This window comes from Suricata suricatta, chromosome 16 (assembly GCF_006229205.1).
Source record: "Suricata suricatta isolate VVHF042 chromosome 16, meerkat_22Aug2017_6uvM2_HiC, whole genome shotgun sequence".
In the NCBI taxonomy this organism is placed as follows: domain Eukaryota; kingdom Metazoa; phylum Chordata; class Mammalia; order Carnivora; family Herpestidae; genus Suricata; species Suricata suricatta.
The window spans coordinates 32,532,314-32,557,764 of record NC_043715.1 but is presented as its reverse complement, the minus strand read 5'-3'; the positions used below and the strand labels follow the sequence as shown (position 1 = coordinate 32,557,764).

General features: G+C 51.8%; 1 protein-coding gene across 1 annotated transcript in view; it reads right to left on the bottom strand.

The window, feature by feature from the left end:
* ZNF423 (zinc finger protein 423) overlaps positions 1-25,451 on the bottom strand; it is a 262,115-nt gene that overhangs the window by 202,378 nt on the left and 34,286 nt on the right. The window contains exon 2 of the mRNA XM_029926127.1: positions 11,732-11,932. Within this exon, the coding sequence (XP_029781987.1) occupies positions 11,732-11,828 (97 nt within the window). The 5' untranslated portion in view covers positions 11,829-11,932. The remainder of the gene's footprint in view (positions 1-11,731; positions 11,933-25,451) is intronic.

The window sequence follows — 25,451 nt, the reverse complement described above, 5'->3', positions numbered from 1 at the left end:
ACATTGGTCTCTGTGCTGGCAGCTCGGGGCCTGGAGCCTGCTTCCGATTTTGTCTCCCTCTCTCTCTCTCTGCCCCTCCCTGCTCATGCTCTGTCTTTCTCTCTCAAAAATAAAAAAATAAAAAAATAAAAAAAGTCATTCCAGGAATGAATGAGTGAATGCATGAATGCATAGATCCTGTGGTTCTAAGGCCCACATTTTCCTTCGACCAGTAGTTTGCTTTGTTCTTTTGGGTGCTGGGAGTTGTGGCCAAGGTGAGGGACCCAGGAACAGGCCATCGACAGCTTTCAGCTATAATAAAGGACTCTTTCTTGGAGAACAATGCTTTCTGGTGGCCCCTTTGACCCCAGAAGCAGGTCAGGATCCAGCTGGAGGCTATTCCGATCTTTACCTACAGGCATTTCTCAAAGCTTTTCAAATCTCAAATTGGAGGAAACCAAGATTGATGGCTCAGGAAACACAATTTTCAGGTCTTTATGGCCACCAGAATGAGGAATGCGCAGGCTCACCTCCAGGAGAAAACAAGAGGGCCTCTGTGAGGGCCTCTGGTCCCCGTGCACCCTGTCCGGTCCCCCAGGCAGGGACAAGGGCAGCTGGACTCGTTTTAGAGCCCTGAAGGGAAGGGACTGACCAAAGCACCACATAATCCGCCCTGGGTTTCTCGGTGACCCAGAGATTGTGCAGCTCTATGTGTCTACATCGGGGGGGAAACACTTAGTATTGAAATACCTATAGAATAAAGGGGAAAAAATCTTGTTATTGTGATTTTGGAATACTTTGTCTGCACCCTTCTTCCCCCTGAAGCTGAGGGTGGATGGTGTGACTTTGGTCACCCTGGGTTTCGCAGGTTTCACAGATGCTTCTCCTCACTATCTGGGCACCTCAGCCACTCAGCCCTCGGGGCCAGACCAACCTGATGGCCGCCCAGCCTCTCTCCAGCCTGGGCCCCATGTCCTGAAGGCCCAGCAGCTGGAGGATGCCCCCAGGGCATGGCCTTCCTCACCCACGACTCTGCCCTTCAAATCACCAGGAGGCAGAGGATGGGGGAAGGGAGGGTGGGCCCACCTCTGTGGGACCCTAAAGTAGGAGCACAACTTCCATGAAGTTTATAATTCAAGGGTCAAAGTCACTCTTCCCCAAGAAGCAAAGAAAACGTCCTGTCCAAGTGACGTGAAGTTGGTGGGTCTGGCACCAGTCCTCTGTCCATCTTGGTGCCGCACTGCCTCCCCAGAATTACTAGCTACCTCCTGGGGAAGAGGGGGACTTCTTGGCTTTACACACCAGCTATGTTGAGAATAAGGTCAGAAGGTGCTGCGCTAGGTGATCTTTGAGGAATCTGCCCTCCGCTCTGAAAGGAGATGGCTGCATCCTATCAAGAGCAAAGTGAATGGACTTGACCATGGATAGCCAGCAATCTGGCATCTGATTCTATATTGTACTCCTCCATATCTGTTTTAATGTTTGTATATTTTTGTGAGAGAGAGCAGGGAAGAGGCAGAGAGAGGGAGACAAGATCCAAAGCAGACTCTGTGCTGACAGCAGAGAACCTGATGCAGGGCTCAAACCCACAAATCGTGAGATCATGCTATGAGTTGACGTCGGACACTTAGCTTAACCCAGTGAGCCACCCAGGCACCCCTCTACTCCTCCATATTTGCCTTAAGAAGACATTTGAGTTTCCTGGTACCATCCTGGGAGGCTGTCCCCAATTCTCAGTCCCCGGGTATGCATGGAGGTGCCCCGACTCCCATCACCCTGAGCCTAGCTACTAAGCAAGTCCGTCTCCCCCTGGCCTCAGTGACGCCTGCGGGAACGAGCCTTGGTCACCGCTGCTCTGCTAAGCATCAACCTCAGGACTTCCGTCCTGGCAATCAGAGAGAGGGGTAGAGCCTGGAGGTGCACCTCTGCGGCTGACACCTGGGGACGGGGTGTGTAGAGACAGCCTTGGAGCATGTCCTTAATGGGCCACGCTGGCAGCCAGCCTTACTTCTCAGTTCCTTGAGCCAATGACTCTGCCTTTGTTCCGCTTGTCAGTGGGAGTTGAGTAGGCAGATAGCACTGAGGACCTACTATGTGCCAGGCAACCCAGAGGCTCATGGCGACTTCACTTTCCAACTAGATTATACATTCCTTGTTAATAGGAACCCTCCCTCTCTCTCTCTCTCTCTCTCTCTCTCCCTCTCTCTCTCTCTCTCTCTCTCTGTCTCTCTCTGTCTCTCTCTCTCTCTCTCTCTCTCTCTCTCACACACACACACACACACACAGAGCCCTAGGCTTAAAGTAGATATGGTATTACTTCTTGCTGGCATGACATATGCCTTCTGGAAACTTCCAAGCAGTAATAGATCACAGCAGGATGGACCCAGAAATACACACGCGACCAACCTGAAGGCCAGCTTGGGGTCTGTGTTTTCCTCCCCGGACCCTGAGGTCCCGCTGGGCGTACATCCTGGCCCTAACAACAGGAAGCGGGTGGAAGGTTTGGCTGCTGCAGGGAAGGGAGTGGAAACCAGGATCCAGACTGCACCAGTCCAAGGCCAGCCCCCTTCACTCTCCCAAAGGCCTCCAGAGTCTCCTCACTAACGCCGGTCCCTGGCGGTGTTTGTAGCACACATTCCTGGCATCAGGTGCCACGCCTGAATTCCATCCTTGCCCACCCCTACACAGAAAACAACCCATCCTGGGGCACAGGATTCAGAAAACCATCAAGGCCATCAGGCTAGCCGGGTGGGAAAGAAGGAAAGATCCTCTCCAGTTTGGAGAGAGCCCCCAGAATCCTCAGAACACACACATGGTCACACCTTTTCCCGTGGAAACCAAGAGAGACATGGATTCTTCCCACCGTGACCGCTGCCTTCCACACTGTTAGATTTGGTGTCCAATTTTTGGAGACACCTGAAGGCCCTGCAGCGTTTGCTCCACATAATCAAGTCAAGGGGGACACATCCTATAAACCCGCAGGCTTCCCAGGAGGTGAATAACAACACCAGCATCTGAAAAACAACTCCCCTCTGTAGGACCCCCAGGAGCCAGGGCTCACCCGCCGGAGCCCAGAGAGAATCACGGTCCCACACAGCCAGCTTCCCAGGCACCTTCGCATCGGGGACTCGGAGAGCAGGGCGTAGGCAGTGTAGGGAGGGTTCTAGTCTCACCATGAGCCGAGCAGACCCAGACTGGCCAGTTACTCACCTGGCCATCCCCTCCCCTCCCAAAGGGCAGCGCACTGATAGGACAGTGCACACAGTCAGCATTTCCAGAGAGCTGTGGGCTATGATGTCTTTTCGCAGGGAAGCAGCTTTGTATTTTTTTTTTTTTTAGTGTTTGGGGGGGGTGGGGAGGGGAGGATGAGTGGGGGAGAAGCAGAGAAAAAGAGGGAGACAGAGAATCAGAAGCAGGCTCCCAACTGTCAGCACAGAGCCCAGAGTGGGGCTCAAACTCATGAACCACGAGATCATGACCTGAGCCAAAGTTGGATGTTTAACTGACCGAGCCACCCCTGGAAGCATCTTTTTAAAGGCACTGGGGAAGCCTGCTATTTAAAGGGCACCTAGGGCACGTCACCTCGAAAGTTCCAGAATGCTTTTGTAAAGTGAATACCTTCTCTACTGAGTTACCTTTTACTTAAAGAAACAGTTCCTACACCCCCAGCACCCAGAAGGGTCCCTACACAGAGCACGTGCTCAATAAATAGTTATTCAATGAAGAAACCATCTCTTCCTTCTGTAACTCTCCCTTCTGATGATTCATTAATTGAAGACCTACTATGTCCAGGCATGGTTTGAGGAGCCTTTATTTTTGCTCTCTCACACCTCCCAGTCCTTGACCCATGGCATTGCCACTGTGTACCTTACTGCAGACAGCTCTTACCTCACAGAGGCTGTGGCCTCCTTGGGTACAAAATAAGCAAACCTTCCTTGAGCACCTACTACGTGTTCTAGCCATAGGCCAAGGCCACCCTGAGAACAGAGAGGAGTGCAATGCGCTCGTAAACATTTTAGTCTTTGCCAGTCTGGTTGGTTAAAAATAGTAGGTATTTTCCTCTGGTTTAAATTTACAGTTCTCCTACTCCAAAGAAGTTTCTTACTCTTCCTAAATGTGTAGAACCCACTAGCACATCTTTTTCTAGTTCCATTTATGTCCTTTGCACATGGGAGGTATTCCAAATATCTAAAGCCCAGTGCGGCCCAACCAATCTGGGCAGGAGCTGGCCTCAGGCAGCTCAGACTTTCCCTGCTTTCCTGTTGATTTATTGGTTATTTTCTTAGTGTTGGTAGGAGCTCCCTACACATTAAGGAAAAACAGCTTTTGCCTGTGATATGTGTCTTTGGTTTGATTTATTGTGGTTTTGGCAATGCAAAAAGGTTTTATTTTTATGTGGTTGGATATCTGTCTTTTGTTTTATGGCTTCTGGGTTTAGGGTTATATTTAGGAAAGGTTTCCCCACTCTGATACTCTTATATTTTTTAAAAACTCACTCATGTTTTCTTTTAGTATTTTTAAGTTTTCTTTTTCTGTTTAGATTTCTGATCCATTTGGGATTTGTTCTGGCGTGAGGAGGAGAGAGATCCAATTTCCTTTCTTCAGGATGGCCACCGAGTCATCTCAGCCCCGGTTACGGAGTGACCCCTCTGTGATCTGCTGACTCACAATGACACCTTTCTCTTACACTAAGTTTCCAGTTCTGTTCAGGTCCCACTCTGCTCTCCGCATCTGTTCCACACCGCTTAGATTCCTGCAGCTTCAGAATGTGTTTCAAAATCTGACCTGGAAGGTACCTGGGTGGCTCAGTCGGTTAAGCATCCGACTCTTGATCTCAGCTCAGGTCTTGAGCTCAGGGTCATGAGTTCAAGCCCCGTGCTGGGTTCCATGTTGGGCATGAAGCCTACTGTAAAAAAGAATGAATGAATAAGTAAATAAAAATTTTTAAAAATAATAAAATCTGATATACTTACCAGCCCTTCCATCATTCCTCTCATTCAAAATTTTCTTCCCTTTCCCTGCATGCCTATTTTTCCTTATGAATGTTAGAATCAGCCTGTCCATTTCTAACCAAATCCCATTGTTACTTTCAGAGGCTAACGTAAAGTTAACGGGTTAATTTAGGGGAAATTGACATAGGTACAATATTGACTCTTTCCATCCAAGAATAAGGACTGCCTTTTCATTTATAGATCTCTCTTCTGTGTCCCTCCATAGTTAATTTTGCTTGTTTGTGTGTCCTCTCTAATCATCTGAATGTTGCTTCCTGGGCTTGTCCCCTGGTCTTTATGCATTCTGTGCCTACCGTGAACAGGATCCTTCCTTCCTCTGTGTTTTCTAGCCGGATGCTCTTGGCATGCAGGAAAGCTCTTGATGTGGGGGTATTAATTGTGCGCAAGCCCCCAGGCCTTTTGCACTGCGAGACGCCGGCTGACACCAAGGCACCGTGCACGCTCCCCACGGGCAGAAGGAACTCGCGCCCTGCACCTGTGCACTTGGCAGCGCATCGCCCACTCCTTTTTGCCCACATGGAACCAGCACGAGGGGCACCCTGAGCAATAAGGCAGGAAGGGCCCCCACCCATGCTGTCGGAGCGAGAGAGGGCCTGAGCCGGCACACAAAGGCAAGATCCCGCCAGCCGGCGGACAGGAACGAGGCTGGCAAAGGTGCCAGCCTTCACGCAGCCCCAGCCCTGTAATTAGGGCCCACAGGTCACTCTGGCCACAGCTGAACAAACCAGGGTGTAATTAACTTTCTACCCGGCTTTTTACACAGCAGCATTTCACCTTCGCCAGAAAAGGCGGGTCTGCCTTTCCGAAGGGGTGAGGGAAACACTCAGTGCTCAGGAAGTGGGGGGCAGCCAAAGGGGGAGCAGCAAAATTACCCCCCAGGGAGCACATTTTTTGCTGTTGTTATTTGAACAAACCCCTCCCGATTTTTTTTTTCCTTTTTTTTTTAAGTTGAGCCTTCAAAAAAGCTATGTCTGTTTGGAATTTAGTTGGAAATTGCTTAGTGTCCCCAGTCTATGTTCTCTGCACAAGCTGTGTGGACCTTGAATCTTAAATCAAGCTCTGTAATCTTCATCAAGAATCCCTAACTCTCTGAGCCTCAGCTGCCCAATGTGTAAAATGGGGATGCATGGTAAAAAGAAAAAAAATAGGATCTCCCTGCTGGGACTGTCACGAGGACTACGTGGAATCATTCCTTGACCCAACAAGCACATATTAAGCACTACTGTGTGCCAGGCACTGAGCTAGGACATGGCTCTTGTCCTGAACCTCAAAAGTAGTGGGGGAGACCAGCAATAAACACACTAAAAGCTATGGCTCAGTCGGTTTAGTGTCTGGCTCTTGAGTTTGGCTCAGGTCATGATTTCACATGTCAGGCTCTGCGCAGAGCCTGCTGGGGATTCTCTCTCTCCCTCTCTCTCTGCCCCTCTCCCTCAAAAATAAATTAATTGGGGAGCCTGGGTGGCTCAGTCGGCTAAGCCTCTGACTTCGGCTCAGGTCATGATCTCACATTCGTGGGTTTGAGCCCCACGTCGGGCTCTGTGCTGACAGCTCAGAGCCTGGAGCCTGCTTCCGATTCTGTGTCTCCCTCTCTCTCTGCCCCTCCCTGCTCATGTTCTTTCTCTCTCTGTCTCAAAAATAAATAAAAACCTTAAAATAAATAAATAAATATAAATAAATTAATTGATTTAAAGAAAACAACTATTGCCAAATAACTACTGAATCTGACCTGCGTTGTGCACTGTGTCAGGGGTAGGGCTGCAGGGAGAGCCATCAGGGAGGCTGCAGCCCACACGTGGAGCCCTAGGGGGCCCTGGGGACCCCGTGTGCTTCAAGCATGCCCCTCTGTGCCCAGTGTGGAGCATGATCTGAGTCACAGACCAGGAAATGGCTCCTATAGCCAAGAAACCAACACTCAGCTCCAACCTGGTCCTGAAGGCAACTTCTATAAGTGCCTGGACAGGCCCGGGATTGGAAGCCTCAGTCCTCCTAAAGGACTCCATCTGCCTCTCCCTACCTACCATGAAAACCCAAACCCCACCAGTGGTGCTTTTAGCAAACAGGGTAGCGATCTCCAGAAGCCGTCGGGTGCCCCGGCCCTGGGGACCTGCCACATTCCAGGACTGGCCCAGTGCACGTCGCGGCCGACAGCCCTGTCTCATCACAAGGAAGAGCGTCCCTATGAAAGTCAGATCTAAAACATTACCACAGCACAGATCCAGCACCCAGATGTCCTCGGGCAGTCAGCCTCATTAATTTGGGCCAAAGCCGCAGTCAGTCTAAATCACAGAGTATCCTTAAAAGGTAGTATTTGTACCAGAGAACCGTAAAACATTCCACCTGAATCCAGACGGAAGGTCCACGGCTGACCTGCTTCAATGAGCACATAAAAAATTGGAATCAGTCCCTGGGTAAATCAAACCTCTCTCGTACCTGCTTCCACAGTGCCCCAGGAAGTTCCCAGAGATACTTTCTACGGCAATTGAAGTCCTCTGGGCTTCTAGAAGATGATGAAAAACACCCGCCTGCAACCGTTTATAGGGTCCAAACGTGCTTGGCCAACACTTCACAAACTGGGTCAACGTAAACTTCGGCTCACTCCCCGTTCTGACATCATTCAAGTTAGTAGGGCCTGAAGTAATGGAGACTTTCTATCATCAGTGCGGACAGCCACAAACGTCCTGGATTTTCCTCATCTGCTGCCTACCGATGACGCTCCGTGAGGCACAGGCAAGCCCATCACAGGCAACAAACAGGCCTTTGTGAACTCTGTTGTAGAAATCCTAGTCTCCCGGCAGACTGGTTTAAACTTGTTATTTTTGTAATGTACAGACACAGGATCAGCAACCCAAGTTTTATCTGCTTGAGTGCTGCTGTATTAAAAAAAAAAAAAAAAGAGGGATTCCCTTACCCCTCACCCCCCAAAAAGGGATAACGGAGAAGATCATGTCCCAGCATGGGAATCCATTCAGAAAATGCTCAGGAACCAATGCAGAATACAAAATGGCAAGTGTCCCTGACGCCAAGCCCATAAACGTGTCGCCCTGTGGGCAGGGGTGGGTGGGGAGCACGGAGGACTCAGTTCTGGGGCTGTACGCATCAGCAGAGCGGATGGCTCCTTGCTGAACTCACTCCGTGTCATAAGGATGTCGTGTCTGATGCATTGCGGGCTTAAGGCTGGTTTCTCCTTGGACACAAATGAGAGACAGTGAAGCAGAAAGATGGAAAGAGGGAGAGAGAAAGAGGTCTGGGTTTGTTTGGGGTTTTTTTTTAAGTTTGTTTGTTTGCTTATTTATTTATTTATTTATTTATTTATTTTGAGAGAGAGAGAGTGAGAGGGGAAGAGGTGGAGAGAATCCCAAGCGGGCTCCGCACTGTCCCCGCAGAGCCTGATGGAAGCTCAACTCACAAACTGTGAGATCATGACCTGAGCTGAAACCAAGACTCAGACATTTAACTGACTGAGCCACCCAGTGCCCTGAGGTCTGGGTTCTTGAAGTTCATGCTTCAGCAGCCTCTCCTGGTCCCAGCAGAGCCTCTCCTGTTAAGGGACAATGGAGAGAGTACCCTCTCAGACTCCAGGATCTCAGCAAAAGCGAGGCTTCCTGGGTGCAGAGTCCCGGGGGCCAGCCCTCCCCATGAATGCCACCAAGGCCATCCTGGCAAGAGGCCCCCCACCTTCTGTGGTGAACTTCCTTCACCTCAGAAAATCTCCAAACCTCAGCCACACTCCCAGATTCTGATGGAACAGAGCACTGCCCCACCCCCACCCCCATGGCCACAGCCACAGAAAGACACAGGAAGAGCCAAGAGGCCACCCTGCTAAAGCGGTTTTCAAGAAGAACCACATTTAAGACACGCCCCCCCCAAAACGCACCCCACTCTACCCTGAGGGACACACCTGCTGGGTATCTCCACATTCCAACAGCGACAGCCCTCTCGCAGAGCATGAATGGGGACGAGTGTTGTTCACACTCAAGGCTTAATTCTGAGTCCAGGAGGAGAGGACAGTGGGACTGACAGGTGGCACTGCCCTTAGGACCCCAAACAAAACTTGTTTGTTCCCTCAGAAACATCCGCCGAGCACCCAGGGCCTGCCCAGCCTCAGCAGAGTGTGGCCGTCTCTGAAATGGTCTTTATCAGTCTCTTGAGGGTCCACCTTTTCCTCCAGGATGAGAGAGTGGCCACCCTACCCACTCGCATCGTCCCTGGTACAGTGACTGGAGGACCCATGATGAGCGTCCAGCAGGCCTGGGGGCACATTTGAGCGACCACATTTTGAGCCAGTTCAAACTTTTAAAGCAGAAGCCAATTTTCACACATCTGCCAAAGCCCAATGGATAAATAAAGGCTTTTTAACATGGACAGCTCTGGAGCAGGTGTCAGAGTCCCCCTCGGTCGGACAGGCCCCAATACCCACCCCAATGGCTCCAGAAACCTCTCAGGGGACGCAGTGGGAAACGACTGCAGATCAGAGAGTGTGCAGGCAGCCTAGAGAAGGACCTGTCTTGAAAAATATGCCCACAATTCCCAATGATTTATCCTGTCACTGGGTAATCCTCAGAACCTAAGACCTGGGAGAAAACTGCTCCTCGCCTATTTCTTCCACATCAGGGAGACTCTCCCAGACTGGGTCACACCTTGAGAGGGCGGTAATGAATTTCTCAGGGATGCTATTAGGCAAGGTCATTTCCCATAGTCTTTTAAGGAATTTCTGACTCCCTTCCAATGCTCCAGGGCTTGGCGATATTCCTGGCTCCCATATCCCCATGGAGGTCGTTAGTGGGTCCTGTTAGGAAGCAGGCAGGGGTATTGGTGGCTCTCTGCAGCCTCAATAAGGATGGCTGAACACCCTGTAGATAGAGCTACCATGATGTCAGGCTATGGAGAGAAGAGACAGCCATTGGGAAAAGAATCCTGCCCAGGACGGAAGCACAGTTAGCTACTATTCCCAGCACAGACCCTCCGATTTACAGCCTTGAAGCCTCACATTTGTCCTTTCCCTCCTAGAAGCACCACCATTCTCAAAGGGGTGGACAGAGACAAGAGTATTTCCTTGGTTCTGAAGAATGGCGCAGTGTGGGGATGGGACCTAGCTCCAATGGGCACAGAGACTCCGGGAAGCAGCATTCCACAGGGGTCCACAGGAGGGCCTCAGGAGCCCCACATCAATGCTAACCGAGACCCACAAGTTCTTTTACACTTGGCAAATAAAGACAATCACTTTTAATTAGAAGATCAATTAACTGATTGTTTTCAAAGTCAGTGACAATATTTCATTCTCGTATAATTAAGATTCCACCTCAGTTCTCGGCTAAATCAAGAAATACACAGGTATCTATTGTTTTCTCAAGGGTGAGAGTACAAAACCCAGGGTCCTACAGAGGTCCTGGTTCGGCCACCACATCACTAGATGACCTCAATCCATCTCCTTTCCCTCCGAGTGCCTCAGGATTCTCCCTCAGGAAACGAGGGCACTGAAAAGCCAAGCCCATACATCCCTTCCAATTCTGATTCTAAGCTTCTAAGTTGGCCATTGCCTCTGCCTGTGGTTGAAATATCACAAGTTCCAAACAACTGGTGTTTGGTTTGCTTTGTCCCAAAACGTCCAAAACTATAAGAGTCCTCTTGGGCCCACCGTTTTAGTGTCTGTTCCCTCCAGAGGTTGAGAACGAGGGACTTGGTCTAATCAGGGCTGTGCAGGTATAGGCGTCACTAGAGGGAAAGTCATAGCTCCCCAAACACTTGGCTTTCACATTTCTAAAAAGGCATGAAAAGTAGAGAAAGCAAGAATTTTGAGTCCCAACATACGTCCTACCAGCCAATTTCCCCCCAAAACAGGTGACAGGCCCCCTTTGAAATAGTGGTCTGAGACTTTAGTTCCTTTCCCCCACAAACCAGCATCCAAAGTGTTTCATCAACATCCATGGTGGAGAGAGATGCCAGCGATAGTTGTGTAAGGAACACGGGTGCCCTGGACTCCTCGCTCAGGGCCTGGAAATATGTCGACCCCCTCCCCCTGGAGAATGGCTGCCACACCCCTATGCAACACACATGCCCCCATCTTCCACTCCATCCACCCCACATGACCCAGACACACAGACACACATGACTCACAAAGTCTTAAACTGTTCCTGCAAAGCCCTGCCTTGGCCACATTCTCTGAGGCTGTCATGACACAAGAACCAGGGCCACAGTCTTGGCCAACTACAGGTTGGGCAGAACAGATCCCCGCCACCCTCGTCCTCTTCAGAGAAGCAGGAGGCCAAGCAAAGAGGCGGAACCAGGTGCCTTTCTGCCCGTGCAGACATTCTGCCCGTTGGCCTTTGAAATCCTCCCCGTCCCACACATGCCCTGCCTCGGAGCGCATCCTTCACGCAGCTTTCCACACTTAAGCTACTTAACTGTGCACTAACAACCTCTTAATTGCTGGGTTTCCAAAAGGCCTTCCAGAAATCCAGGGTGCAGGCCCCACCCACTCGTGGCCCACATTCTATAGGCTGCCATTTGGGGAAGCTGAGACAGGGCGTCTCCACCAAATTCCTGCCTGCCAGAAAGCTGTTGCTTTTATTTTTAATTTTATTTAAAAGGCGGATACAGGGTACCCAATGCACCACAATAAAATGACATTAACTGTAAAATTACATTATTAATTCTTTAATCTCACTTGAGGCTTCAAGCTGTTGCTATGTCCAATTATCCGTATAACCACCTGTCAGAATCTCGGTGCTATTTAGCATTACCTCCAGGACAGCGGTGGGCCCGGTGGTCCGTCAGGTCTGCCAGACACTCGAAGTCCTGCTGACAGTGATCGCAGGTGTAAATTGACTCATCCTCCATGTCTTCATCGTCTTCATTTCTCTCCTCTTGACTTGTCTCGCTGTTCCTGTCTTCCAGCGCACGGCTGGTTTTCCGATCACACTCCGGCTCTCCTTCCAGGCCTCCTGCCAACAGGAAGAATACAGTCCATGTCAGCTGACGGGGTCTTGGGAAAGGGTTTTAAAAGGCTCGCCCAGCGTTTATTAAGATACATTTAATTACTCGACTTCCCAGGGTTCATTATTCTTGACACCTCTCGGTATATTAATATACGGGGTTTTTTATAGCATGTGGAGCCGTAATTCTCAACTAGATTCTTTAATTCTCGGTGCAAATCTTCTAGAGGGATTTCCTGTCATCTTCCCTCTGTGCACGGATGCTGGGGGTCGTGACCCGTCGCAGAGGTGAAAATGCCTTAGTGTTTTGTCTCCTGAAAACCCAGTTCTCTGACACACTTCTCCAGAGCCTCCACCAGCCGCTCCCGCTGCACCTGAGCTTCAAGGCGCTCCCAAGGCCTTGCAATTTAAAGCAAGGGAAATCCCTTGGCCAAGCCTCGCCTTCCACAAGGGATGCCTCCCGATGTGGTGAGAGTGGCTCAGTTCATTGCAAAGAGGCCCTGATTCTCGAATCAAGGAACCACATGTTAGTCCACAAGATAGTCAAATCACAGGCTGACATGTGTCTGAGCCCTCACTCGTGCCCCGGGGATAGGCCTAGACAGTGAGAACCAGCTTTGGAATCATCTGACTAATTTCTTTTTTTTTTTTTTAATGTTTATTTTTTTGAGGGAGGGAGAGAGAGAGAGAGAGAGAGAGAGAGAGAGAGAGAGAGAGAACATGTGTGCACACAAACAGAAGAGATGGGGAACACAGCATCCAATGCAGGCTCCTCACTGACAGCAGAGAGCCCGATGATGGGCTCAAACCTGCGAACAGAGAGATCGTGACCAGAGCCAAAATCGAATGCGCAACTGACTGAGCCACCTGGGCATCCCCTGACCAATTTCTTCAAAATAAATTACCTGTTCTGCACTTAGTACTGCAAGTGGCTAAATTGTACAGAAAAGTGAGTTAATGATCATGATAATGAGGCCTTTCATTTCCTGTAGTGCCACACTTTTTTAAAGCCCTAACTCCATATGCATAGCCCCATTTCACAGTCTCGCCCTTTCTAGAGCTCTAAGGGGGTTCAAGCAATCATGTGGTCCTGCACCTGCCCACAGGCAGGGACAGCCTTTGTTACTCCCATGTCATAGGTAAGGTACCTGGCCTCCAGCCAGGGGGACGCAATATCCCTAGCACCCTACAGGCGTTTAACTCACAGACATCCTAACTCCTGTCTCGTGCACTTCCTTGCACAGCTGGGGGAAACGGAGGATGGCCTCAATCTGAGAGATTAGTAGGATACATCGAGAACTTGTAAATCAATGTGCAAAAACAGCATGGTAAATATAACACACAGAATATATCAGGAATCGCAATGAATGTCAGTGGATTGAAATTCCTCATTCAAGTACAGAGACTCGGACTGGAAAATCAAAGTGTGCATTGTTAGCCCTTCCTGAGTCTGCCCTGGAAAACAATCCACCCGTCCAGAAACTAGCACTGATTTGAATTAAAGAGAGAAATCTCTGTTACGTGTAAAGACATTGCAAACACACACGCATATGCAAAGATGCGCATGTGCCCACATGGGTGCACACATGCGTGCAGCACATAACATTGCAGTTATAGAGAAAGTCTCCAGCACACAACCTTTAAACCCCCGAGGACTAGTCCCCAAAGCCAGAAAGAGAAAAGAAGCAAAGAATGCATTCGATTCGAGGTGGAAGCCACAGTCCTATAAATATTTCAATTTAGAAACAGATAATGTTATAAGGGCTCTATTTCTCCCATCTGCACAAAACACGCACTTCCAAAAGCACCCGACATCAAGAACCTGCGAACACAAATCAGCTCATCGGAGAGCCAGCTGCCGCCGTGCGTGGCGGCGAACGTGGCATGACACGCTGCTCGCAACTGCTCGGAGGCAGTAAAAATCAATGTTTCCATTTGTGGCCCATCAAAACACCTCTCTTCTTACCAATTAAGGGATGTACAATTTTTAGGTTCTTTTATTATCAGAACACGCCAACTCCCGGCAATACAGAAATCCCATTAAAAGCCGGGCAGCATATTTATCTCAAGAAATCTGATCGGCCGCTGCAGTAGGGACGAAAAATAGAAAGCAAAGAAATGAGAAATATCTTTTGGAGCCTCCAATATTATAAGTCATCACACAACCACAGTTACACAGTCAAGCGCCCGTCTCTGAAATTCCTAGTTTACAATCTCTTTCCTTAATAGTAATAAAAAAAAACCAACAATGTTCTGAAAGGGGGAAAAAAGAACTATCGCTCAGGTTTTATCTACGACACCAAATCTCCAGATGATAAGTTACATTCAGCACCACGCTTGTACTGCTTTACTTAACACACAATTTAATAGACATATTTAAATTATCCCCTTGTTATTCTTTTTTTTTTTTTTGCCATTTTTACTTGGCAGCACTTTCCATAATAGCGCATCTAATCCACAACTAGAACCACAAACATTACAATGCATTTGATCTCTTTAAATCTGATACATCCTGTTGACTCAGGAGTAGATAAATCAGAATGTCAACTCTTGGGTTTTTATAAGGCAAAAACCCATAAAGTCATCCAAGAGTATAAATCTGTTTTAAGGAACTGTCACCTCCCCTGCCACTGTCTACTAATGGGAAGGCAAGGTGGCCACGCACAGAGGGGCAGGGGAGGGAGGCGGGCAGGGGTGGGGGGGGCCCATCCACTGACATACCACGGGGTGACAAAGGCCAGCCAGCCTGCCCTTCAGGAAGCCAGGGAGGAAAGATGGTGGCCTGAAGAAGTTGGGGAGCGGGACCCCCCTGAAGACCCAGTCCTGGAGGGGCGCTCTGCTGTGTCAGCACATTCCCAGAACCTCAAAACAGGAAGCCCTCCGTCTGGCTCAGGCTTCACTCCCTCTAAGACACTTTCATGGCCCGCAGTCTCTGAACCTCACACTAGAGGAAAAGAGTAAATGATGCTCTTTTTCCATGTGCAGATGAAGAATCAGAGGCTCTGAGGGGTCATCCAAAGCCATGCAGGGGGATGGAACCTACAAGTTCTGGTGTTAAGCAGCACGCCCTTCCCCCAGACCCGAGGCCTGTCGGAGCCCTAAGCTCTCCAAGGCCCAGGAGGGGAGAGCTCTGAGGGGCCCCGTCCCCTCTGGAGCACTCTTGGGGTCTCCTCTTTCCCAGGCCCTCTCAGAGCAGCTACTCACGAGGCCCCTGGAGATGGAATGAATGGACCGTCCCTCCTCCACTGACCCAGCTCTAGCTGTTCAGGGGTGGCCCTGCCTGTCCCATGTCCTGCCTCCATCCAGGCCCCAGGAGGCCCCGGGAGTCCTTGTCTGAGCCGAGTGAGCAAGGAGAAGACAGGGCTCAGAGGCCGCCACTAGCCCTGGGTCCCCATCCCAAGTGCTGCCTCAAGATTCCGACACTGGGATCTCAGTGTCTGCGCCTGAACTACAGGTGACTCACTGGTCTCCCCAACCACCCGAGCCAGAGGAAGCAGAGTCAGCAGGCCGAGGAGGTCATTCTTCTCCAGGGAGGCCCTGGGGGCTGGGAAGGACTTCCAGGAAACAGGGCCTGGAGTCTACCCCTCCCTGGGCTCCACCCATGTCCTCCTGGGGCCCCCCTGGAGCAGTCACAAGCACACCCTGGGAAGGCCCTAGCTGAGCTGAGCAGTTGTGAATAGGGCCCTCTCCCTGGGGGTCACCGAGCTCTGGACTCTCCTCCCGTTGACAAGGCTCCCCACCTCCCCAGCCTCACGCACCCCTCTGGACAATTCACAGCCTAGTTGTTTTGAGATGTGTGCACCCGCCTTTGGGCCAGGAGTCCTCAAAGAGCAGCTAGCATTTACAGAGCACCTGCTGCGTGCCAGGAACCTTCTGGAAGGACACTGGCACAAAGCAAGGCCACCAGCGGCAGATTTCAAATACAGTTGGTTCTGACTCTTAATGGCTCTGCTACACGTTCTCCCCACACTAGACACTCCATGAAAACAATATTGAGGAATCTGTAAACCCTTCAAAATCACATGTAGGGTCCTTGTCCCAGCCCCAAAGGTCCAAGAAGGGTTCGCTGGCCTTGCTGACTCAGCACTTACGTCACAGCCACACAGACCTTCCTTCGAGCCCTTGAACTGCAAGTTTGTTTAGCCAAGGGCCTCACGCTTCTGTTTCCATGTAATTCTTCCCCCACCTAGCAGGGCCCCCTGAGACCCTGAGCACCAGTGTCACATGGGGGACACTCCTTCCCCAGAGGGCCCCTCCTTTTGCCACCGGCATGCTTGGCACGATGTTCACTGATGCTTTTGAAGGTTAACTTTGTTCCATCCTGCAGCTCCCTGGGTTTTCACAGACATCAGCCACACCTCACATCCATGTGCTCTTCTGTAGTGAGATCCTGCACTTGCCCATCAAAAAGAGGGGTCTAGGGGCACCTAGGTGGCTCAGTCGGTTAAGTGTCCAACCAGCTCAGGTCATGATTTCACAGCTCGTGAGTTTGAGCCCCACGTTGGGCTCTGTGCTGACAACTCAGAGTTGGATTGTGTTGGATTCTGTGTCTCCCTCTCTCTCTGCCCCTCCCCCACTGGTGCATGCGCTCTCTCACTCTCTCTCTCAAAAGTAAACATTATAAAAAATATAACCAAAAATAAATAAATAAAGAAGAGGGGTCTAATTCCCCTCATGATTGCCCTCTGGGGCTGGCAGGCCGCAGTAATTCCCTTGATATTAGAATGCAATGGAAGGAGCTCCTGGGTGGCTCAAGTCAGTTGAGCATCAGACTCCTGATTTCAGCTCAGATCATGATCCCAGGGTCATGGGATCGAGCCCCACATCAGGCTCTGTGCTGATCGTGGAGCCTCATTCTCCCTCTACCGCTCTCCACCACTCATACTCTCTCTCTCTCTCTCAAATAAAAAATAAAGAGATTGCAATGGAGCAATGCTCTGGGGTATCTGAGGCTAGTTCAGACGACTGCATCTTCCACAGTATCTCCTGCTCTCATGGGACACTACCCGGTAGAACCCGGCTGCCATCCGATGGGAAGCCCACGCCACAGCGAGAATGCAGGGACCCCAATGGGGTCCCGGCTGCCAGCCCTGGAGTGCACCAGCCTGGATGTCCAACCCCGACCAGCCTTCAGATGCCAGCACACTCAACTCACTTGGCGATGACACAAGAAATGCCACGCAAGAGGGGCACCTTGATGGCTCAGTCGGCTAAGACTCCAACTTCAGCTCAGGTCATGATCTCACATTCATGGGTTCAAGCCCCACGTCAGGCTCAGAGCCTGAAGCCTGCTTCCGATTCTGTATCTCCCTCTCTCTCTGCCCTTTCCTCTCTCACGCTCTGTCTTTGTATCAAAAATAAATAAAAAATTTTTTTAAATGCCACGCAAGACCACCAACCAGGTCCACTCAGCCCACAGAGCTGTGTGAAATAGTCATTGTTGCTTTAGGCCATGAGTTTTGGGGTGGTTCGTCACAAAGCCGTAGACAGCTGGAATGCTCCCCTACCAGACCACAAGCTCCCTGAGGGCAGAGCTTGGTCTGTGCTCAGTCCTGTCTTCCCAGCCCCAGACACACGGGGAGGGGGGGGGGCTCAGCCAATGTTCAATGAGCGAACAAACCGGTTTCAAAGAAACACGTCCCTGAACATCAATACGGTGATGATAAGTATCATCAGACTGAACCACGCGAAGCTGCCATCTTCCTGGGTCAGAGATGTTGACTACTGACAACCTCAGATACAATGAGGCCACTCTGTCCCTCGAGCTTCTTCCTCCCCTAGACTGGTGGCCCGCCACACCACATCCATACACCTCACCGTCCCTGAGCCCAAGGTATGGGTTTGGGGAACTTTCTACAAGCAAAGAGAGGCAGTAACAAAACCCTGTGGATTCACTACTGTTCATTAGAAAGCAAAAATAAAATCTTTAAAAAAAAAAAAAAGAAAGAAAGAAAGAAAGAAAAGGGGGATGCTGGCTGGCTCAGTTGGGAAAACGTGTGACTCTTGATCTCGGAATTATGGGTTCAAGCCCCACAGTGGGTGTGGAGATTACTCTAAAAAATAAAATAAGAGCTTTTAAAAAAAAAAAAAAGAAAGTAAGTAAGAAAAGAAAGTGATGAATTGCCCCACCCCAGGGCTCATTGAGCGACTGCCCGTGAGAAATGGCTTTCATTCAAGATGATTCCACACGAGGGACAGCGGGCCCTGCAGAAAGGGTGTGCAGCGACAGACGCATGGCAAGAAGAGTAGCCTCGCATCCTCTTGAGGGAAGAGGTGGCAGGAACTTAGTCAGGGACCCAGGGAGGTGCTCTGCCTGCCCACGCCCCCACCCCACCTCCAACTGAGACCACACCTTCACAGCCCATGTCCTCAAGGTACAGTTGATGTCCCCACTCTGCAGACAGGAAGGCCAAGGCTCAGCACCACACACAAGTCGTAACACTGGGAAGGGGAGAGGCCGAACTCAAACCCAGAACTCCTGACTACAGATCGCGACTCTTAACCGCTGCATGGGAAGGCAAGAGGGGAATGTCTGTGGGAGAAAGGGCTGAGCAAGAGACAGCTGGCTGAGCCCAGTGCCAGGAAAAAGGAAAGGGGATCAGCCTCGGGGTGGGGGAGGCAGCCCCGCAGGCTGCCAGGTCTGGGAACCGAGCATTTCCTACCTTCTCGGTGAGGCTTCTGGAGCTCATGAGTCAGGCCTGGCGGGGCCTCCCCACTCCCAAGGGCCAGCTGAGAGAGGCTTAGTCTGAGAACACCAGAGAGGGTCTCCTCCCTCTGGCCCCGGCCCCCAGCCAGCACAAGAGTCAGCAGAGACCTCAGTGAGAAGGCTGTCCCTTCTCTTCCTGGGATGGACCATGGGGGTCAGCCAGCAGAGCGCCCTGGGCACCCAGACAACCAACCAGGGACCACCGGGAGTCCCACTTCTGGGGCCCTAGTGCTGAGTACCTGCCCAGCAGAGGCAGGAAGCCAGGAGAAGCCCCCTAAGCCCAGGAGAAAGAGAACAAGGGCCGAGCTTCAGAGGTGGGAGATACACCAGGACCAACGATCACACACTCCATTCACTCTTCATTCCTCCAACAAATATGTATTGGGCATCTAGTGAGTGCCAAGCATGACATGCACTTATCTGCTAAGATGTACAGGGGCTCCCCAGTCTTATTCACCGTGAAGACCTCAAAGCCCATACAGGGCCTGGCACAGACAGATGCTCAACTAATGCGGGGTTGGTGAATGAGTGGATAGATGAGTCAATGAATGTCACAAAGGAGGTGTAAGTGGCAAGTGCCAGCAGCTTTAGCCGGCCTCAGCTGGGGACCCAGGTCCCAGTGTTAGCTCCAGGACACCCACCACGCCCCATGAGTGACCTTGAGCAATTCCCTTCCCCTGCCTGACACTGATTTCTTTTTTTTTTTTTTTTTCTGACACTGATTTCTTGTTGTCTATAAAGAGCCTCAACCTGAGGGCTATGATAGGTGAGGGTGAGGCTCCCCCGAATGGACGGCCATGGATGCAATGACTGTGCACACTGCTATGCACCAGGTCTACTTGAGGCCGGGAGCCCTGCGGGCTGAGGAGCCCAGAGGCAGCTGGGGCTGGGCTGGGGCGGGGCTGGAAGAGGCAAGGGTGCAAGGGAGCAGAGAGCAAGGCAAAAGCCAGAAATGGGGCCAGGGGACCGTGGGAGGAAGCAGAGCCAGCCCCTGGAGGGCCGGAGTCTGGGGAATGCCTCCCCGCTGCTCATCCTCTCCCCAGCAGTCCTTCTCCCAAGGACCTCGGCAGAAATCAGAACCACCAGACAGGGAGCTCTAGGCGCGTCCGAGGCTGGACGGCAGAGCCCGGCTGTACAGGAAGCTGGGGGAACAGCGGTGCACACGAGTCCAGAGGGGCTGACGGAGTCAAGGCTCTGCAACAAAGGCGGTCATCAGACAAGGACACGCACCAGCGGCAGACTGCTGGAGTCGTGTTCCAGGGACTGTCAGGATGACGGACAAAGGACGGAAAAGAACCCCAGACTGCGGGAGCCAGCCTGTCTGGGTTCAAATCCACATGCCGCCACTTAACAGCTGGGCGACCTTGGACAAGTCACTTACCCTCTCTGAGAAAAAATTGAGGAAGTCAAATTATTTTAATGAGGTGATCATAAGCCTGATACCTGGCCCTCACTAACTCGAGAAAAGCATAACCACAATCCCTATCTTATTTCTGCGGTTATCATCCACACCAATGCATGCAGCATCATGACTCACACAAGAGTTGGAGATACTGTACCACAGAGAAAGTTCTAGTGGGCCTTCACAGGCTCCTGAGGATGGAGAAGGTCCATGTACTGTGCCCACCTGAAGGCACAAAAATGTCCATACCGACAAGAAATTCCCCTGGACCAGGAGAGGAAAGTCCTGGGCTCAAGTCCAGGCTCCCTCCTTCCACACCCTGTGACCTTGACGAAGTGACAAGCCCACCTCCTCCAGGAAACAGCGTGACCTCTGCCGGGGGTCTGTCCCAGTCAAGCCCCCCTCCCCGCCAGGGCACACAGTGTAGACATATTTACTTTATAGCTCACAAGGCAGTTTTCCTGCGCTCTCCCCCTGAATGTAGCTGGGGGGCTCCCAATAGAATTCATAGTCCGGGAAGGTGTCTACCATTTCCAAAGCGTTTTTCCTAGAGCAACATTTTTCTTTAATAGAGAACGCATACTCCATCCTAACAGCCTGCCTATTTCCTATTTAAAAAAAGGGGGGGGGGCGATTTACTAGCAGTGTGCTCCCAAGGGCCGGAGTAAGAGGAAGCACTTCCAGAACCTGGGCGCTAGGTCAAACCCCCTGCTTAACCTGAGCTCGGTGTCTGGGCTCTGCCTATAGAGAAGGACACGGTCTCTGTGAGCACTTTCCCATGCATGCCTGGGCTGGTGGGACGGGGGACGGGAGGGGCCGAGCCAGGGCTGCAAACGGAGTCTGCCAACCCCAATTAGACACTCTGCTGACGCATCCATCGCTGGCCCCAAATTCCACGAGGCAGCCACTATTTATCCTCAGATTTAAAGTATCTGCAGTGCAGACAGCAGGGTAACATTTAACACTCAGCCTAAAGGGTCCCCTTGGCAGCAGAGCTGTAGGCAAATATTTTAACACATAATTTGCTGTCCAAGTTCCATTTCTTAAATAAGGAAGCAACTTCCGGATGGCTGTCTGAGGTGGGGGGTGCCTGTTGCTCCCCCGTCAGCGCTGTCGGCTCTGTGAATGGAATTGCAAAGCACGATCAGTCAGCCCCTGAACCTGACCTGCATCCACGAGCCTCGCTAGGATGCTCCACCCTGGCTGATGATCCAGGACGGGGGACAGGGCCTCCCTCTCCACAGGCCCACGGCTGATCACAGAAATGACTAGAATCTTCCGGAGGATGTCTCTTTAGTTGTCAGGATTTCTAGAACCTGAGCCCAAAATGATGAGCAGTGTAGAAAATGGCAATCCCTTCCCTCAGACCAGACCTTCTAATTCATTTGCATCTCTTAGCCGTGGCCCCACAAGGGAGATGTTACCATTATACCTATTTTACAGAGAGTAACACTGAGGCTCAAATGGATGAGACAGCCTCCCTACTCCCTGCACCGCTCAGCCCCTGAATAGACCAAAGCTCACAACTCCAGTGCCCTCTACTGTTGTAGAAATGAGCAGATCCGGTGGGGAGGCTGGGGTGGACAGACACCTGCCCGAGGGGGTGCCCCTGCTCAAATCCTCTACAGGGTCACCATATGGGAAAGTGCTGATACATCAGCTGACTTTTTTTTTAAGTTTATTTTTGAGAGATAGAGCGCAAGCCTGAGAGGGGCCGAGAGAGAGGGAGACACAGAATCTAAAGTAGGCTCCAGGCTCTGAGCTGTCACCACAGAGCCCAACGCATGGCTTGAACCTACAAAATGTGAGATCGTTGGACACTTAACGAACTTAGCCATCCAGGCGCCCCATTGTTTATTTATTTTGAGAGACCAACAGGCAGACAGACATAAGGAGAACATGCACATGCGTGTGTGCACAACACACACACACACACACAGACACACAGGAGAAGGGCAGAGAGAAAGAATCCCAAGCAGGCTCTGCACGGTCAGCCCAGAGCCCAACTCAGGGCTCAAACTCACAAACTGCGAGATCATGACCTGAGCTGAACTCAAGAGTCAGTCGCCCAACCAACTGAGGCACTCAGGTACCCCTAACATTTTTCTTTCAAAGAAGGAAATCCAGGGGCAGCTGGGTGGCTGGGTGGCTCAGTCGGTTACACGTCAGACTCTTAACTTCAGCTCAGGTCGTGATCTCACAGTTCTTGGGTTCAAGCCCCACGTTAAGCTCTGTGCTGACCATGCAGAACCTGCCCGGGATTCTCTCTCTTCTCCCTCTCTCTCTGTGTCCCTCTCCTGCTCTCTCTCTCTCTCTCTCTCTCTGTCTCTCTCTCTCTCTCACACACACACACTTTCTCTCTCTCTCTCTCTCTCTCTCTCTCTCTCTCTCAAAATAAATAAATAAACTTTAAAGAAGGAAATCCATATTTTTATGTGAAATCTCGGGATTTGAAATGTTGACTTCAAGTTTTAGGAAGTACAACATAGACACACCAACAGGCCTTGGAGGGCTGGGTGCGGCCTGGGGAGGGGGAAGGAGTAGCCCTTGCCACACACTGAGCCCAGGCCAATCTGCTCGTTCCTCACCAGGCAGGAAGGTGGGCTGGGCAGTGACGCAAGTATGGAAGTCTCCCTTCTTTGGACTAAGAACCTGCGTTCGAGACCATTCCTGTGTGACCTCGACTGCTTACATTTCTGGGCCTCTTTCCTCACCTAGAATATGAGGATGATTCTACGCCTCCCTGTTTAGGCCGCCCCAGGTCCCTGCCACCAGGGCGCTGCTGGGCAGTGGGCTCTCCAAGAGCTGGAACACAAATGGTCCACACATCAAGTCAGTCAACAAACGTTTCCTGAGCACCTACTACGTTTCAGCGGCTACTCTAGGTGCTATCCACACATCAAAGAACAAAGGCAAAGCTGTGTAACAGGGAGAGGCTGACATTCCGCCCCAAGCACCTGGCCCTTTACAGGACGGGGAAATACCTGCAGAGCGGATGCATGACTACCCTCCCGGGGGCATTCAATTGTGGAGCCCAACTGGCCACCCCCAGCCCCCGCCCCCAACTACGATGTGTAAGCAAGGAGCAGAGAGCAAAGATGATAGAGAAGGAAGGAACAAGACCGGGGCAGAGCAGGAAGGGGAGAGAAAGCAATCATGAACGCCCCCCCGCAAAAGGGGGAAAAATTATCTTTTTCCAGTTGTTAACGGTGTCACTCCTCCGAGCCTCACCATCTTAATAAAACTGATCTCGCTGCATGCAGTAATGAAGAGCGGTCGGACAAAGCCACCCTGGAACCATGAAAATTGTGTGCGGCTACCTCCTCGTGACCTCCTGAGGCTGTGACCACTCTGCCCTCTCCTTGCTGTCATGTTTTGTCTCCGACGGCCGCTGGGAAGGAGGAGATGGAGGAGGGGGGGCCGGAGGCAGGCAGGGGAGGGAGGGCGGCAGGGCGGCGTGGGGAGCTCGATAAATCCAGCTAATTTGTGGCCTGCGCCGTGGCCTGGCACTCCTAATTGCTCCCGAGCCTGGAGCAGGACTCAAGGCGAGGATGCTGGGGCACAAATCACCCCCTGGCGGCCTCAGCAGAAAGAGGAGCCCCTTGTGGGGAACAGAAGGGGGCGGGGAAGGGCTGTGTACCCCAAAGACAGGACCAGCGGCCAGACTGAGCGAGTGGCTCAGGGTCAAAGGCAAAAACACAAGCGGTGCAGACAGAGAGCCCAGAGCCCTGGGGCCACACCGAGGTCACTGGGGGATCCCAGCCAGTCGCACCCTCCCTGGACCTCGGCTGCCCCGATCTGTAAATGAAGGCATGGAACATGGAGCAGTCATTTCTAAAACAGCGCATCTTAGTGACTCATCATCGTGCCAGGGGCAGACCCGAGGGCAGAACCTCGCAATCAAAGGGAGCCCACTCTTTCCGCTTTAGACCTGTGGACCCCACAGAGCAGTGCTTTCTGGGAAGAGTCCGGCTGTAACACCAGAGCATGTGCAAAAGTTCACCCAGGGACTCCTCCTCCCCGTCCAGGTCCAGCTCAGTGAACCCTCACCCCCATGCAGCCGGCCACCCATGCGCTTGGGGCGCTCCACCTCTCCTTCCCAACCAGCACCCAGCCTAGGGGCCGGAACATGGCAGTCACTCAATGAATACCTATGGCGTGAACCAGTAAACAGAACCACCCGGAAGGGCCATTCCTAGTCTGACGCTCAGAGATCCAGCCACAGGTCTGTGCATCTCTAGAGAGGGTTGAAAATGGACACAGAACCAGGAACAGGCCCCTGGTCCTCCCCACTGGCCCAAGGATGCAGGGCACGATAAGGATTCCCTGCCCGTGGTCCACAGAGCCGCCCCCCAGGCTCCTAGGCTGCTGTCGTAACCCAGAAGCTGCGGCGCCCTCCCCAGTGACCCTCCCACCCGGCCCCGGGAGGCCAGGAGCCACAGTGGAAAGGCTGTGTAAAGCCTTTAAAAATTAACAAGTTTCTGGGCATGGAGACAGCCTGGTGTGCAGCGGCGTTCCAGGGAATACTGAAGTAGCGCCTGGAGAACGGGGAGCGTGTCTGATGGAGTGGTTCTCACCGTGTTGTTGCCACTGAGGGAGAAGCCAAATGGTGGCAGCGCTCCGCTGGTGAGCAGCCGGTTCCCGCCACACCCCCTGTTCAGGCCCCCACTCCTCCGCGGGCCCACACGCGCAGGGGGCTTCTTCAGGAGACCGCGGGGTCCCTCTCCACTTAGCTCATCCACTTGCGAAGGCCTGCCAGCTTTCCACGGGTCTCCCTCGGGCCCACAAAAGGGTGTCAAGTGCCACAAGTGGGCTGCAAGACATTCCAGAAGTCTCCAGGAAAACTGGATCCTAAGAGAGCTGATAGAACAAAGCCAACAGCCCACACGGCACTTTTGGGGGGCCTCAGCACGAACACAGCTAACCCTCAGGCAGGGAGTCCCCCCCACTCAGGACGTGGATTTAAGCGGGCAGTGCACTGGGCCCACACCCGCCAAGGAGAGCGGGGCCTGCTCGGTGCCCGGGGCTCTCGGAGAAACCTCCCCACACAATGAGGAACGGAGACCTGGAGAGAATTAACCACAGAGCAAAGGTCAAGTGGGCAGCGCAAAGGAAACTTCCAGACCCACCCCAGGGGCCCGGCGGGCTCCTCCACCATGGCCAATATCCACAAGATCTATATGCAGGCGCACACCCGCACCCCATCGCCTCCCCCGCCCCTCCTCAAACTGTCACTTAACTCGGATCTCAAACTGCTTGCGACGTTCTTCAGTCAACATGAGGCAGAAACCTTTTATTAAATGCTGCTAATTTTTTATTGATCACACTGTGAATCATTTCATTTTCCATTACCGCAAATGTCTCCTATCAGGACTCCACGATTACGCCGCTTTATTCCGTCTCCAGCAACTTGTCACTTC